The sequence below is a fragment of the Prunus persica genome, chromosome G5 (genome assembly GCF_000346465.2).
Source record: "Prunus persica cultivar Lovell chromosome G5, Prunus_persica_NCBIv2, whole genome shotgun sequence".
Classification (NCBI taxonomy): domain Eukaryota; kingdom Viridiplantae; phylum Streptophyta; class Magnoliopsida; order Rosales; family Rosaceae; genus Prunus; species Prunus persica.
In genome coordinates, this window is record NC_034013.1 from 9,969,734 (window position 1) to 9,984,375 (window position 14,642).

General features: G+C 36.6%; 2 protein-coding genes across 2 annotated transcripts; both read right to left on the bottom strand.

Annotated features, from left to right (window-relative positions):
- LOC18776816 (molybdenum cofactor sulfurase 3) lies at positions 724 to 3,080 on the bottom strand. Its single transcript, XM_007209988.2, has one exon. The coding sequence runs from the start codon at positions 3,067 to 3,069 to the stop codon at positions 1,093 to 1,095; it is 1,977 nt and encodes a 658-aa protein (XP_007210050.2). The 5' UTR covers positions 3,070 to 3,080; the 3' UTR covers positions 724 to 1,092.
- Positions 10,068 to 14,162, bottom strand: LOC18776873 (protein HOTHEAD). Its single transcript, XM_007208977.2, has 6 exons — positions 13,393 to 14,162; positions 12,608 to 12,947; positions 12,127 to 12,428; positions 11,445 to 11,833; positions 10,503 to 11,068; positions 10,068 to 10,281 (listed from the first exon to the last, which is right to left on the bottom strand). The coding sequence occupies exons 1-6, from the start codon at positions 13,472 to 13,474 to the stop codon at positions 10,230 to 10,232; spliced, it is 1,731 nt and encodes a 576-aa protein (XP_007209039.1). The 5' UTR covers positions 13,475 to 14,162; the 3' UTR covers positions 10,068 to 10,229.

The following is a 14,642-nucleotide window of genomic DNA, read 5'->3' on the forward strand; positions in this document are numbered from 1 at the left end:
AATTTTTTGTGAAGCCCAATATGCCAGCAATCAAGGCCACATGAAGCAAATGCAGAGCAAGTCCCGCGTGAAAGATTTTTGTCTGCCACTCCTCTCTTTCATTCCAACACATGGAAGGTTTACATTAAAGGGACGTTGGAATCCAACGGCTCCCCTTGAACAACTTGTTCTTTTTTTGCTTTTTGAACCAATGCTGCAATTTTTTAAAAAACCAATGTTTTAATCGTTTTCTAGCTTGATTTTAACTTTAAGTGAAAAAAATACCATGCTTATGAAATTTCAAACATTGCAAATTGTTAATGACATTGATAAGATGATGAAGTTTTACAATAAATTTATCAACTACATTAATCGTGACACATATCTTCTTTTTTTTTGTTTTTCAAATCACTTCATTGAAAACACAGGAAACCGAATACAAAGCAAAAGAAACAAACTACATCAAGTTTATATTTAGAAACAAAGATTATAATCGTCACGCATATCATATATTTGTGAACGTAAAAAAAAATTAAATCAACGGCAGTGAGTTGGCTATTCCCTTGGTGCATCAAAATATCATGATTCATGCTGGAGTGTAAAAGTACACAATTCATGAGCCCCACTATAAATATTGGGAGAAAAAGATTTTATGTATCACAGGTTAATATAAATATTTATTTATTTATTTATATGAAACGTCCTTTTCCTAAGATTTTCTTTTTTATTTTATTTTAATTTCTTGAACGTCGTTTTCCTAAGATTAGGTGAGGCGGGAAAGGTCACAATCGTTTCATGGTGATTAATCATACAAGTCTTTTTATTTATTTTCGTCCAGAAAATAAATCTTAAAAGTCAAAAATAAATTTATGGTGAAAAAGTAATGTGTAAATTCAGGAATTAAATATGGGTTTCTGAAGTATCCACGTGTTTTCTCATGCTTGACCCAAAAATGATAAATTTATTTACTTGGAAAATCTTTTTCCTGAGCCTAGGTCTAGACTCGGCCCAGGCCAAGTAGCTTTTACTAAATCTAACCCAAGTAGATATATGGCCCGACCCATTTCAACCTGTCAAAATTAGAATGAACAAAAGAATTAAGTAGAGTTTACTTCAAATCTCAACAGTCCTTTGATTGAGAGCCATGTATCTCCATCTCTCCTTCTCCACAAAATCTGCATCCAAAAACCTTGAAACAAATGCCCAGAGCCTATAAATATCTTCAAAGTTTGTCAAAAATCCCAATGCAGCAGTAACCACACTAATCCCAGAATGGCATCCATCTTTTCTCTTGTTTACCAGTCGATCACTTGCACACGTCTCCAACTTTGTTTCCCTCTCTTCCTCATGCTTGTCTGAGAACCAAATGTGATTCAAAATGCCATTACTCAGAGAAATATTGTTTCGATCAGCGAGCTTCTGAACGATCAATGGATCAATCTTTTCTCCTTTCCAATCAAAGACATTGAATGCCAGACTAGGCCCCCGTTCGACTTTTATCTTTGGTCCATAGATTCTGACCAATCGATGCCCATATTGTGAATGTGGATGCTGCAGGCTCATCAATGCATTCACCAGCCAGTTGATCAAGTACCTTGCTCTTCTACTAATTAGTACTAGGCCTAAAGAGTCAGCATGATCCAAGCCCCTGCATTCGATCTCTGCGCTCTTGGGTTGGCTAGACTCAAAATGATGATCTCTGTCTAGTTTCATGATTTCTGAAAGTGATGGTGCCTTTTGCTTTATGGTGACTTCTTCAATTTCATGGGACTTTGAGTTTTCAAGTTTGGACTGTTTTTTATCAGTTTCTATGTCCATAGAAATTGAGTCCTCTGAGTATTCAGATGGTTTTGATGCTGGGACAAGGCTCACAATTCCTATGCTTGAAGCAAATGTTGAATCCTTTAACACTGAAGCACTGGATTTCTTGACAAACAAGCAACCAAACCCAGATGGGTTTTCCCCAAAAACTTTGAAGAAAGAGCAAATGAGAAAATCAGGCTGAAATAGAGAGAGGCCTAAAGTGTCCATGTCCTTGGGCCCCAATGAACATGCATCAAGCAATACATGCCACCCATTTTCCTGTGCTATGCTCATCCACATATACGAATACCGGGCTCCGGTCATCCTTGACTGAAGTGGGAAAACAAACAGCCCCGGCTTCTTCCTCGTCTTCTTCATATTGCCAATCCGTTTCCTCAATTTTCTTGACTGAATTCTCATATTAGGCCATGAGAACTCCGCGGACATGACCCGCCCTCCCTTTTTCTTGGAGCTCTCTGTCATCACATCCACTGCCTCACACTTGTAGTCATAAACAGTGAGAAGACTTGGATTTTGCTGGAAAGGATAAGAGTCTGCTAGAAGTTTGAAAGCTGATGATTGATTGGCAGTGAAGACCATGGCGTAATCACATTCAGAAATATTCATGTAACTCATGATTCTTTTCCTCATTTCAAACTCCACCTCTGATTCTTGTCCTCCATAGACAACCTGGGTATGCAAGTTTACTGACTTGTATGAAATGTCAAAAAAGAGAGGCTCAGGAGAGTGAAGCAATTGAGGAGGAGGAGGAGGTGGAGAAGATGACGTTGAAGCAATTGTAGGTGTTGGGTAATAATGTTGTGTTTGTTGCTGAGAGTACGAGAAGAGGCCATGTCCGATGTAATCAAGACACACATGATTGGAGAGGGTGAGATGGTAATATTCATGGGCTCTGATGTGGTCTGCTTGGTCAGTTTGGGAGAATTGTGGGTAGGCTTGGATGAAGTAAGAATATGACTCTTGGAGTGAAGGGAGGGATTCATGATTGGTAAATTGGGTGTCTGGGCAGAGAGAGGAAGCTGTTGCAATAGTGAAGGCATACCTGAAACCGGTGACTACTGTTTCTGTGGACTTGTTGGGAGTTGATGAAGGATTGGAGGTGGAGGACCCATGATTGCCAAGAAAATTAGGTGCTGGACAGCAGTCATGTAAGCAGGTCTCTGAGGCTTCTCTAATGCAAGGTGAGAGCATTTTACCTCTTTTTCCTTCCTTGCCCTTATTTGCTTCTGGTGATTGTTTTATTTCTGCTTGGTTCTTCACATTCATTTCATTGGGTATTTCTCAGTGTATAAATGGGAAAAAGTCTTGCTGATTTTGTCGGCTGTGGAGGCACCTTGTCTAAGAAGGCACTCAGTGGACTGCACTCAATTGACGTTGTCTTCCATGATTTCACTTTTGCTGCTTAGAACTTATGGCAGAGTAAGACTTTCTCTTATCTTGTCACACCTATTTTGATCACCTATAAAGTTGCAATATATGGTTTGAGATGGTAGGGTTGAATCTCAAATTCAAAGAATATAATAGCAATTCAATTCAATCCAACATGACATCTTTGTAGCTCACTTTTTGAAGTTGGAAGATATTTTAAATTCGAATTTTCTCACCCCCACAAATAAAATAGCATAATTAGACATCGTTCATAAAATTTAAACTTATGATCTATTTTCAATAAAATAAAAACTAAAGGCTTGTTTGGAAGTGATTTTGGGAGGACCAAATACTTCTCCGTAGAAGTGAATATTAGAAAATTTAAAATTAATTTCAAACGAACCCTAACTATCATTAGACTAAATGCATGATTGAGTGACCGTCACAATCTGGTTACACCTTTTTTTTTCTTCTTTCCATAATGAGCCTAAAGTTTGGGTCCCTCCTAACAAAGAATGAAGTGGCTGTGGTGGTTCCCTAAGAGATAACGGATATCCTGGCATCCATCAACCTTCTATCCTTTGAGATTCTGAAAATCGAACGCAAACAAGCAGAAAAGGGCAAGGGAAGATTAGCTTTGTGATTGTGGCTGGCACTGTTTGCAGCCGGAAGCTGCTTTGAATCATTCAGAGTCAGAGCCACCTAATAGCTTATCAATACATTGTAACCAACACCACTACTACTAGTTGTTGTACCTCTTAAATTGAGTGATATTTTTCCAATTTGTGCCATGGCATGCAATCCAATGATGCAAGTCATTTTCAAGTGTTCCCACCAGCTTGTCAAATTGTCTTCAGTTCCCATCAATAGAAGACTCTCTTTTCCAAGTCTTTGTGTATTTAGTTTTTGGATTTATTTGAGAAGGCCTATATGTTATAATGCACTCGACTTGAATTGTAATAAGCTAAATTGGGAGTGCTAATGGTATTAGCGTGTGAGAATCTACGAATTTTCGGAAGGAAAAAAAATAAAATAACTTTGAGAGAGGATATGGTAACAAGTTGAGGTTGAATTAGCAAAGTTGATTAGTTTGCTTTAGAACACTATTAAACAAGGATTTTATTGTTTAAGAAAAATTTAAAAACGATTACAAGTCTCATCACGGCATGGATCAGTAGATTTGCTTTGCTGGTCAAACTTTGATAGGAACAAGAACAATGGACGACGTACGATTGACGGGGATGGATGGGGGTTGGGGAGGCATATTTATATTGCATTGCGTGGAGTTGTGTGTAATGCGTTATTAAATCACCCTTATTAAACTGCCTAATAAGATGAAATAGACGTCTATTTTCTGGATTTGTTATCTCAATCAGGAGACTGATGTGACCTATTTATAATTAATCCAATTCATGCTGCTATGATAGCGTCATGCCCCCGCACAATTTTTTTAAAATTTTTTATTTAAAAAAAAATCCTGTTTGTTAAAACTACTATAATGAAAAATTGGTTGACATTTTGTTTTGGAATTGGCATTTTCGTACATTTTGCCTACTTCATTTGTATAATTCTTTGGAGATGTTTTTATACGCCAATGTCAAAGCAAAGACAAAATTGGCCTTGTTGAGAGTTTTGTATTTGTTTATGCTAAAAAATGGTCAGACAATTTTGGGCCCAACTTAATGATGATGTCACTTTCGACCCTGTGTGGTCTTCCGCATAGCAATGATTCTCAAGACAAAGAGCATGCGATAAGTAGCCGAATGTCGATAGAGTGAACAGTGATCTCGATAGAGTGATGGCTAGCTAGCTGAATGTCGTAGTTACGTCATTCTAGGGACTTGTGCCTCTTTTTTCTTGACTTTGGGAGATGTGCATCTTGAGTTGAAATTTCGATGTGGGATTGTGGGCATTGCCTGAGGAGGAGCCAAGTGTCTTTACGAGAAATCTCTAATGAAGTGTGGTCTTTTGATACGATCGGCAGTCCATGGTGTCGATGGCTCACATCCTACTGATGATACTTTGTGGGCCCCCAATTGGTTACCGATTTTAGCGGATCTTCTTTGTGGGTCCCTTGTTCCACATGTTGTCTCTAATTGACCGGTCAGATATGGTATAAACGATAGTCAAACCCAAACCACACCCAGGAACCTAAATCTAAATCTGATTGTCACTGTAGCATGCAAATGGGCTTTCCTCAGATGTACTTATTACATATTTCTAGTATTGGCACTAAGTTTTCAAATAAGGGTTCATACCATATTTGACTGTTCTGTAGATAAGTTTTTCTTTTTGGGCCTGAAAAGTAATTATTTTGGACATCGAAACATATTTAATAATGAGTGCTACAATTTTTATCATTGTCCTATTTTTTCATTCATCTTATTTTTAAAATTTTAAAGATAAATTTATCCATTTGTAAATAAGTCACACTCCCCTAATAAAGTGAAAACAAGAAACTTCGAACAATCGAAAAGAAATCCTAAAATGAAATGAAAAAAAAAAAAACAAATTTCAAAGTTTATTTGCTTTGTATGTGTCTTTATTTGGAGAGACCCAAAAAAAAAAAAAGAAGAGAATTTCAGTAGAATAGTTTGTGAAATGAAAATTAAGAACCATTTGAAATTGTTTTTAATTTTTAGTTTTAAAATAAAATTATCCCTCTTTACTTTCTTGCCACTGTCGAAAGATACCTATATAGAAGCAAGTGGATTCATTTCTCAATAAAAGTACTCAACATTATTTTGGCCTAATTTATCCAATGATGCTTTTGTTTAAGACAATTAAAGTGTTTGATGAAATGTCTCAAAGTTGAGGTATAAGAAAGAAAAAACTTATAAATCTGCCATTATCATTCTTGAATTTGATCGTTATGTGGCAGATTAACTATATGCCTAAATCTGCAACTCGCCCCAAAAAAACTTCTAAATCTGCCACTATCATTGCAATTAATAATATGCTTCTGCTTATTATCAACGTGATTGAGTCACAGGTATTCTGTGTAAAGAGCAGTAATTGCAATCAAACCTAAAGAAAGTGTTCTATGATGTCTTCAATTCTATTTATAGTGGCACACCTTATATATTTATCTTGGTTGTATTGAGATTTGCAACTAATATACTTGAAATTTGACGTACAAAATTTGTTTAATAAAGAGATTAGGATGAAATTACATGCATATAATATTGCTGCTTACTCTTAAGTGCATGTATTTGCACATTACAATCATGTTTGCGATAAATGAAATGATATGATATTTACAGATTTATTTTTACACGGTTCATATGATTCAATCCTTCACAGCAAAGTTATGTCACAATAATGGGCTATCCAACAACTAGGTATTGTGATGTAGAACAGATGATGAAAGCAATTGAAGAGGATTGGAGAGACGGGCGAACAAAGTTAAATCGGGCGAGCTGCATATTTAGGCTCTGAGCTCAGAATTGGGCCCATAATGTATAGGCTTTTTCGGACATCCGAAATTGTTTAGTAGCTCAAAATCCAAATTTTATGTTTTTACAATTTTTGAGAAACCTTATTATTTTCCTATTATAATTTCTTGCATTGCGTGGAGTTGTGGGTAATGCGTTATTAAATCATCCTTATTAAACTGCCTAATAAGATGAAATAGACGTCTATTATCTGAAATTGTTATCTCAATCAGGAGACTGATGTGACATGTTTCTAATTAATCCAATTCATGCTGCTATGATAGCATCAGCCCCCTGCACAAATTTTTTTTTTCCTTCTTTTAATTAAAAAAAATCCAGTTTGTTAAAACTACTGTAATGAAAAATTGGTTGACATATTGTTGCGCAATTGGCATTTCTTGTACATTTTGTTTACTACTTCTTTGGAGATACTTTTAGACATGAATATTGAGACAGACAAAATTGGACTTGTTGAGAGTTTTGTATTCGAACTTGAACCACACCCAGAAACCTTAATCCGACTGTCATGCAAATGGGCTTTCCTCAAATGTACTTATTACATATTTCTAATGTTTTCAAATAATGTAGATGAGTTTTTCTTCTTGGGCTTGAAAAGTGATTATTTTGGACATTGAATGTCCTATTTTCTCATTTATCTTATCATCAAAATTTTAAAGATAAATTTACCTCTTTGTAAGTAAGTCACACTCCCTCAATGAAGTGAAAAGAAGAAACTTCGAAGAATCGAAAGGAAATCCTAAAATAAAAATGAAAAATAAATAAATTTCCAAGTTTAACCCTAAACCCTAGAGAATTTTAGAAGAATAGTTTGTGAAACGAAAATTAAGAAACGTTTGAAATTGTTTTTAATTTTTTAGTTTCAAAATAAAACTATCCCTCCTAACTTTCCATCCAAAAGAACCATTAAGAACGATTTTGGCCTAATTTATCATTGATGTTTTTCTTAAAGAGGATTAAGGTGTTTGATGAAATGTCTCAAAGGTGAGGTATAAGGAAGAAAAACTTCTAAATCTGCCACTATTATTCTTGAATTTGATCATTATGTGTGTGTACATGTATGCAATTAACTATATTATCAGCATGATTGAGTCACAGGTATTCTATATAAAGAGCAGTAATTGCGATTGAATCTGAAGAAAGTGTTCTCTGATGTCTTCAATTCTATTTATAGTGGCACACCTTATATATGTAACTTGATTCTATTGAGATTTGCACCAAATATACTTGAAATTTGATGTACAAAAGTTGTTTAATAAAGAGATTAGGATGAAATTACATGCATAAAATATTGCTGCTTACTCTTAAGTGCATATATTTGCACATTACAATCAGGACTGCTATAAATGAAACGATATGATATTTACAAATTTATTTTTACATGGGTTATATAATTCAATCACAGGATCTCCAACAACTACGTATTAACCTTACCACAAATATGTATAGTTGTCACATTTGTGAGTCGAATCGAATATGAGTCTTTCTCCAACTGGTTATACTTAGGCATATAGTTTTCTTTAAATATCTTTGCATAAATTAATCGAGCCACAGAATGGTTAGACACCAAATCAAGTGAAAGCATCTTTTCCATCAATCAACTATATATGTACAATCAACTATATGGCATACATTAATAATATACAAACAAAAAAGCAAGAAAAAAAATTACGAAAGTGTAACATACACTTTTTTTTTCTTCTTTTTTTTTGGGTGTGTGGAGAAGATGATGGATTTCATTAGAAAATCAGAGTATTACAAGGATAAAACATGCATAGAGTGGCATCGTTAAAACCTCTTTGAGAAAAACCCAATTGGACAAAACATCAGAAGAAAAAAGAGTATCACACATACCAAAACGACAAAAGAATCAAGCAACAGTACACTCAGAAGAGTCTCATTTAGAGAATCCTGTAACCAAAGTGTAACAGACACTTGAATTGAATTGTGAGTCATGCATTATCAAAACTGTAAAATTATAGCCTTGCAGGTAAAGTTTCTGTTTGGACATGATATTGTTCCTGGTGTGTCTGGTCCCACTTTCTGCTCGAGGGGGTGGGGGGGGGGGGGTGAACAATTTCTTAAGGAACCATATGTTTGGTAAACTCCTTGCGTTAAATTCAACAATGTTAATTTAAAGCAAATGAATTTTACCACACATCTGTTAAAATGGTTAGTATATCTCTGAGTCATGTTTGGTGTTTATATACTCTTTCTTTTGGCATAAATTTTGCTTGAAGAATCAAGCAATTGATATATGCATATATGGCATTTTCCACAATAACAATATTATGAGAAGAAACTAATTAATTAAGCTTTGGATGGGAATGGCGAGAATCAAGTTCTCGTTGTCGTGTCTGTTTGGATAAGTTCTCTACCACTAAAACTATGAACACCACAAAAGAAGTATCTTTAATTAGGTTCAAACTCTCCGATACTAGCAACCAGATAGCAGAAAACATCTCAATTTTACAAAAAAAAACTAGCTGGTGGTGGTGGAGAGACGTCTAGTGGACAGACATATATATACGTGTGTGTATAATTCATACATAAAGTTTGCATTTTTGCATTCTTTAAACTATAATTAGGTGACTCACACATGCATGCACTCCCAATTGCCAAGGTAACAACACAAAACAAATTCAGATAAAGAAATTAGTAATTCAATACATATATTGATTCTGTTTTCTAAGCCATACCCTTCTGCATGGAACACTATCGTTGGACCGTGAGATGATCAATCACATTGAGCAGAAGCAGTCGAAGGGCAACTCTCCTTTGGCGGGTCATAACTTATAAGAACACAAAATCATCATTGCCTGCCAATGGAGAGACGCCCTACAACTAATCCGCTCATTTGTCTTCTTCACTAATCTGCACCAGTTGATGACTGACTAAGGGTGCAAGCTGCTTTATATACACCTCTTCTTTCCAAGCTTTTTCAGTCTTTTCAGGCTCAGGCAATGGAACAAGGGCACAAAAAATAGCATATGCCATGGATATACTTCTGTGCGCCTCCTTTTATCTCAAAAAATCTTTTTCTTACTCATGTTTTATAGATTCTATTTGGCTCTCTCTCTCTCTCTCTCTCTCTCTCTCTCTCCATTATTTCATGTTTTGGAGATGGAGATGGAAATGGAGGAAGAAAAAGAAGGGTCGTCAAGAGATGCTTTCTTTTTTGTTTGTTAGGCTGAAGCTATACCTGGTCGTTGAGGTATATCCTATGTCATATTCTTTCGATATTTATTTTCTTTTCTAGTTTTTTATTTTTCCTAAAGGATTTTCTTGGTGTTTTTTTTGTTGTTGGGGGGTTTTCCTGGTCTTTAAAAATCCATATAAGCATCCAACAGAATATAATTCCCAGTAACTTATGTTATCTCTAATTGACTTTGTTGATGCATTGTGTGATCTAGTTACTATCGAATTGATTAGATATAAGCAATCGGGGGTTTTTTTTTTTTTTTTTTTTTTTTTTTTTAGTTGCCCAATTTTCCATTGTATGTTCAAAAAGAAATAAACCGAAATATAAATTATACATAATTTCTTCATCGATATGGGAAGTCCCTTTGGTATGCCAATCATACATATATAATAAGACCCAATTGATCAATTTCCATCGCTAGCAAGTCTCTCATCCAGTATTCTTTTCCCCATGTACCTGCACCATAAAAAAAAATCAATACATAAATACCATCCATGTTAAGGACTGCTTTTTAAATGCTTAAAAGTGTTTTCTGACAACAAAAAGTACTTCTGATGACGTTAAATGTTCTTCTAATAGAAGTGAGACTCGAAAAAGCACTTATAGGCAGAAGTAGTGCTTCCTTCAAAAGTAATTTTAACCTGATTATGAACTGAAAAAAAAAAATTTAAAATTACCTTCCAAGCATCATTACGGTGGCTTGGGGATTGGTTCCGGGGGAGTAAATAAACGTCGAACCATCGATAACACGAAGAGCATCAACGCCGAGAACCTTGTACTGATAATCAACAACCCTCCCAACTTGGCAGCCTCCATGGTAGTGCCATATGGTCATCACAGTGTCCTTGCAAAACTGATCCAAAGACCTTGAGACGTTGGCATGCTTGGGCAACAAGTTAATTGGGCTGTTTGCTGTAATGTTGAGCAGAGCTGCTAAAGACAGATAGTCATATCTGAATTTGGAGAAGGGCTTTGATTCAATTATTTTCTCTATGGTCTCAAGGCCCTGGATGCATCTCTCCAAGTCTTGGGGATCTTTGAAATAGTTGAATGTGACTGATGGGTTGTCGTTCGGGTTTCGGGTTCGGAGCTCCAAATGGCCAGTGGAAATTGGGCCCATGACTTTCTCGAGAATGAACCCTCCCCTGAAGGCTGGGGCTTCAAGACTGTTCATATATTCCACTGCCTTGGCTAGGGCTTCTGGGGTCCTTTGCTTTGGTGGCACTGTTGACAGCTGTCCAATCTGCCAAACATGAATAATAATAAATAGGGACATTTTGGAAAATTAATACACCCAAAATCTTATCAACACTACTCGACATCCAATTATGCTTTTATTGAAAATTAAAATATAATCGAAAAAAAGGGGAGTCTGCGACCTGACCAGGGATACTCCAACCTCAAGGACGAAAATGCAACACGGGTATAATTCAGGGACCTTTACTACAATTTAGTTTTTATTTTATTTTCAAATCAATACGCCTAGGGGTAAAATTGGAACTAAAAATTAGGAGTTGGGTGTGCTGATCAATTTTTTTATGTATATGAATGATAGAGAACTTGGGCTTGGCATGGCCCAATTGAATTGAGAATTGAGAACTGAGAATTGGTATTATTACCTTGGGAGAGAACATTCCAAAGTCTCTGGTTGCAGAAGAGCCAGCAAAGTTTTCACCGCTGGCAGCTTCAATGTAGCTGCCAAAGTGGGTGATGCCGACCACTTGGATGAGTGACACCTCGACAGGGATGGGTGAGGGCACGAAAATTGCGTTCATCGGGTTGTCAGACATTCCTTGCCCAACCAAGGGTTGGTCCACCACCACTGTGATGTTGTGGGCCCTGAGGTGCTCTGCTGGGCCCACCCCACTCAACATTAGAAGCTGTGGGCTCCCGAGTGCCCCAGATGATACAATGATCTCGTTTGTAGGCCCACTCTTTAGATAAGCTCTGTGCTTGGTCCCTGATGCATCTCTGAACACCACCCCATGGGCCAACGGCCTTGATTTTCCTGTTCAATATTAGAGATACAAAATAAAAACCATTTACCATTTACCATTAGAAAATATTCCCTCCTTCGTTTGTAAGTAGGAACTCTTATATTCTTATTAATAATAATATAACATGTATGTATATATTTTTCTTTTTGTATTTATAATAAATTATTTTTGCACAAGTGTCAAACCGTAATTTGCAGGAATAATGAAATTCTTGGTAAGCAGTATCCTTTATCATTTTCCAAAAAATTGAGAAAATTAATATGATAAATTAAAAAAGGGGAAAGAGGAGGAGAAGATCACAAACCTTTTGTTCTGAAGAGGATCTTGTGGACAGTGGCATGCAAGAGCACGGTAAGTCCTGTGGGGTTAGCGTACTGTAATAAATCTGCGGCAGTGTGTCTATGTCCCTCAAGATCAAATATGGTCCCTCCAACTTTGGTCCCGTAGATATGGTCGTAAGTGAACCCGTTGTAGGGCACCACCCCGGCTTGCACCAGACCGGCACGCACCGCGGACTGCCACGCCTGTATTGGTGGCTGAAACGCCACGAGCCGCTCCACCCATTGGTACGATTCGTTCACTAACCGCGTATCCCATCCTGCTTCCCTAAAGAAAGGAAAAAAAGAAAAGAATGGGCATCGATCTAAGATAAATGAAGCATGTGTGAGCACACAATTAATTTCCTTTTTCTATTAAAACTAAAGGCATAACAATAAACAATGCGTCAAGAAGACAAGTGAATATAATATGTACATAGATATAATAAATTATACGTATATTTATACCTGGCGTAGTCAGTGGCGGCGCGTGAGTAAAACCCGGCATTGAGGCAGCTTCCGCCACCTAACACGCGGGCCCGGGCGTTAATGACACCATCCTCGGAGATGAAGCGCTGGGAAGGGGAGGTGGGGGAGAGGTCAGAGAGTGCACGGCCAAAGGCTGACACATTAGTAATGTTGGGGTTGCCATAGGGGGTGCCGCCGCGTTCAAGTAACAAAACGCTGTAGTTTTGGGATAGAGTGGCGGCCAAGGGGCAGCCAGCAGTGCCACCACCCACTATAATGTAGTCATAGTATGATATGTCCGGAGCTGTGGTTGCATTGTGCATGAAGCTGAAGTTTGGAGCTGTAAATTACAGATTAAAATATTTTTGTTTACTGTTCATAGAAAAATACACTTTTTTTTGAAAGCAAATATATTATTCTTGGTATTTATACACGTAAGTGCGTACATATTTTCACGAATAATACACATTTTCTCGAATATTTTGTAACAGTACATGTATTATATTCGAATCATACATATTGTACTTGTTCTGTATTTTGCTAACTATACTCATTATATTCCACAAACAATTAGTGATGTCTGCTCAATATGTGCCGATGGATCAGGTAGGGACTCATTGTTGTAGAACAACAACTGCAGAATCCATGGATCTCTATTATCACAGTCATCACAAACTCAGAGATCACTGCTTTCATTTCATGCAATTACAAGACTCTTAATTAACCAATTAATTTCACAATATTCACAAATAATTAATAAGGAAAAAAAAAAAAAAAACTGGTACCTGTTTCAGCTCCACAAAAGCCATGAAAGAAGAGAATCCCAACGAGGGCAGCACCAAACAATTTCCACCACCCAAAACCCATTACGTATAATGTAATATATCCCACTTTCAAAACAACTCCTACGCAAAAAGCTTTTGTGTGTTTATGTAAATGGGCTGGCTTGCTTTGCTCTACAGACCTTAAGCAGTTCCTTATATATATTTAGTACAAGTTTCAGGGCTCAACGATCTCAGCAGCGGTAAGTACTGAAAGAAGCTCACAAACCCAATGATGTGCAGAGAAAATGGAGGAGATCAAAAAAAGATTCAAGAAAATGCACAAGATTGTGATATAGGAGCTAGAAATTAGCTCGGTCAATTTATAGACCCAAAAACTCAAAAAAGAAACAAATGTGAGCAATGTGGTAACACTAGGTGTTCAAATATATAGCTTCACATGTTATATATTGGGCTAGAAATTTGGACTAGTGTCTGTTTGCTTTCAGTAAAATGTACTATTCGCTGAGATGTAGAGTGTTTTGGAGAGAGAGAGAGAGAGAGAGAGAGAGAGAAGAAACGGGGGAGGGAGGAGGGCAGTTGGTTTTTGTTTAATTGCACCAAACAACTGCTGGTGGACTAAATTCTGGGGCCTTTAGACAAGTGGAGATTGTATCGCTATCAAACTTTCTTGGTCATGATAATGTGTGATTGATGCATATTAGAATTGCTTACCCAAAAAAATAAAAATAAAATAGAACATTAAGTTTTCCCAAAAAAAAACCCCCATTTAAATAGACATCTGTCTCCGGAACAATTATGGTCTCAATGGCCCTAGTGTGAGGTGCGAAGTACAACTACTAATGAGTGTTAGTGAGGGCCTGCATTGTTTACTTCGGGTGGATTTTGCAGAAGTCTAACATGGGCTATTTCTGACTGTTAATTAACACTTACTTATAATTGAAAATTACCTACAAATGCTCACACTGTGACTTGCTCATTTTTTTAGGTAAAAAGTCATTTATAGTCCCTGTAGTTTACTGGTTTTATCACTTGTGTCTATTTAGTTTTAATTTTTGTAATTTTATCCTTGTAGTTTTCAATTTTGTCAATTTTATCCTTGTAATTTTCAATTTGAAGCAATTCAAGGACATATTTTAATTTTTGTCAAAATTCCTCTCAATTATGTTAAGTTTTGATCACGTGTCACTCACGAAGATGGGTATTTTGGTCAACTCAAGTCAAATTTCTCCTAAATTCCTTCAAATTTTCCC

What these genes read in the sequence shown, in the direction of transcription:
- LOC18776816 (XM_007209988.2), bottom strand. Translation starts at nt 3,069, where the DNA reads ATGAATGTGAAGAACCAAGCAGAAATAAAACAATCACCAGAAGCAAAT.
- LOC18776873 (XM_007208977.2), bottom strand. Translation starts at nt 13,474, where the DNA reads ATGGGTTTTGGGTGGTGGAAATTGTTTGGTGCTGCCCTCGTTGGGATT. An exon ending in GCCGCCACTGACTACGCCAG is followed by an intron (nt 12,429 to 12,607) that starts GTATAAATATAC and finishes TCCTTTCTTTAG; the next exon opens with GGAAGCAGGATGGGATACGC. An exon ending in GATCCTCTTCAGAACAAAAG is followed by an intron (nt 11,834 to 12,126) that starts GTTTGTGATCTT and finishes AATATTGAACAG; the next exon opens with GAAAATCAAGGCCGTTGGCC.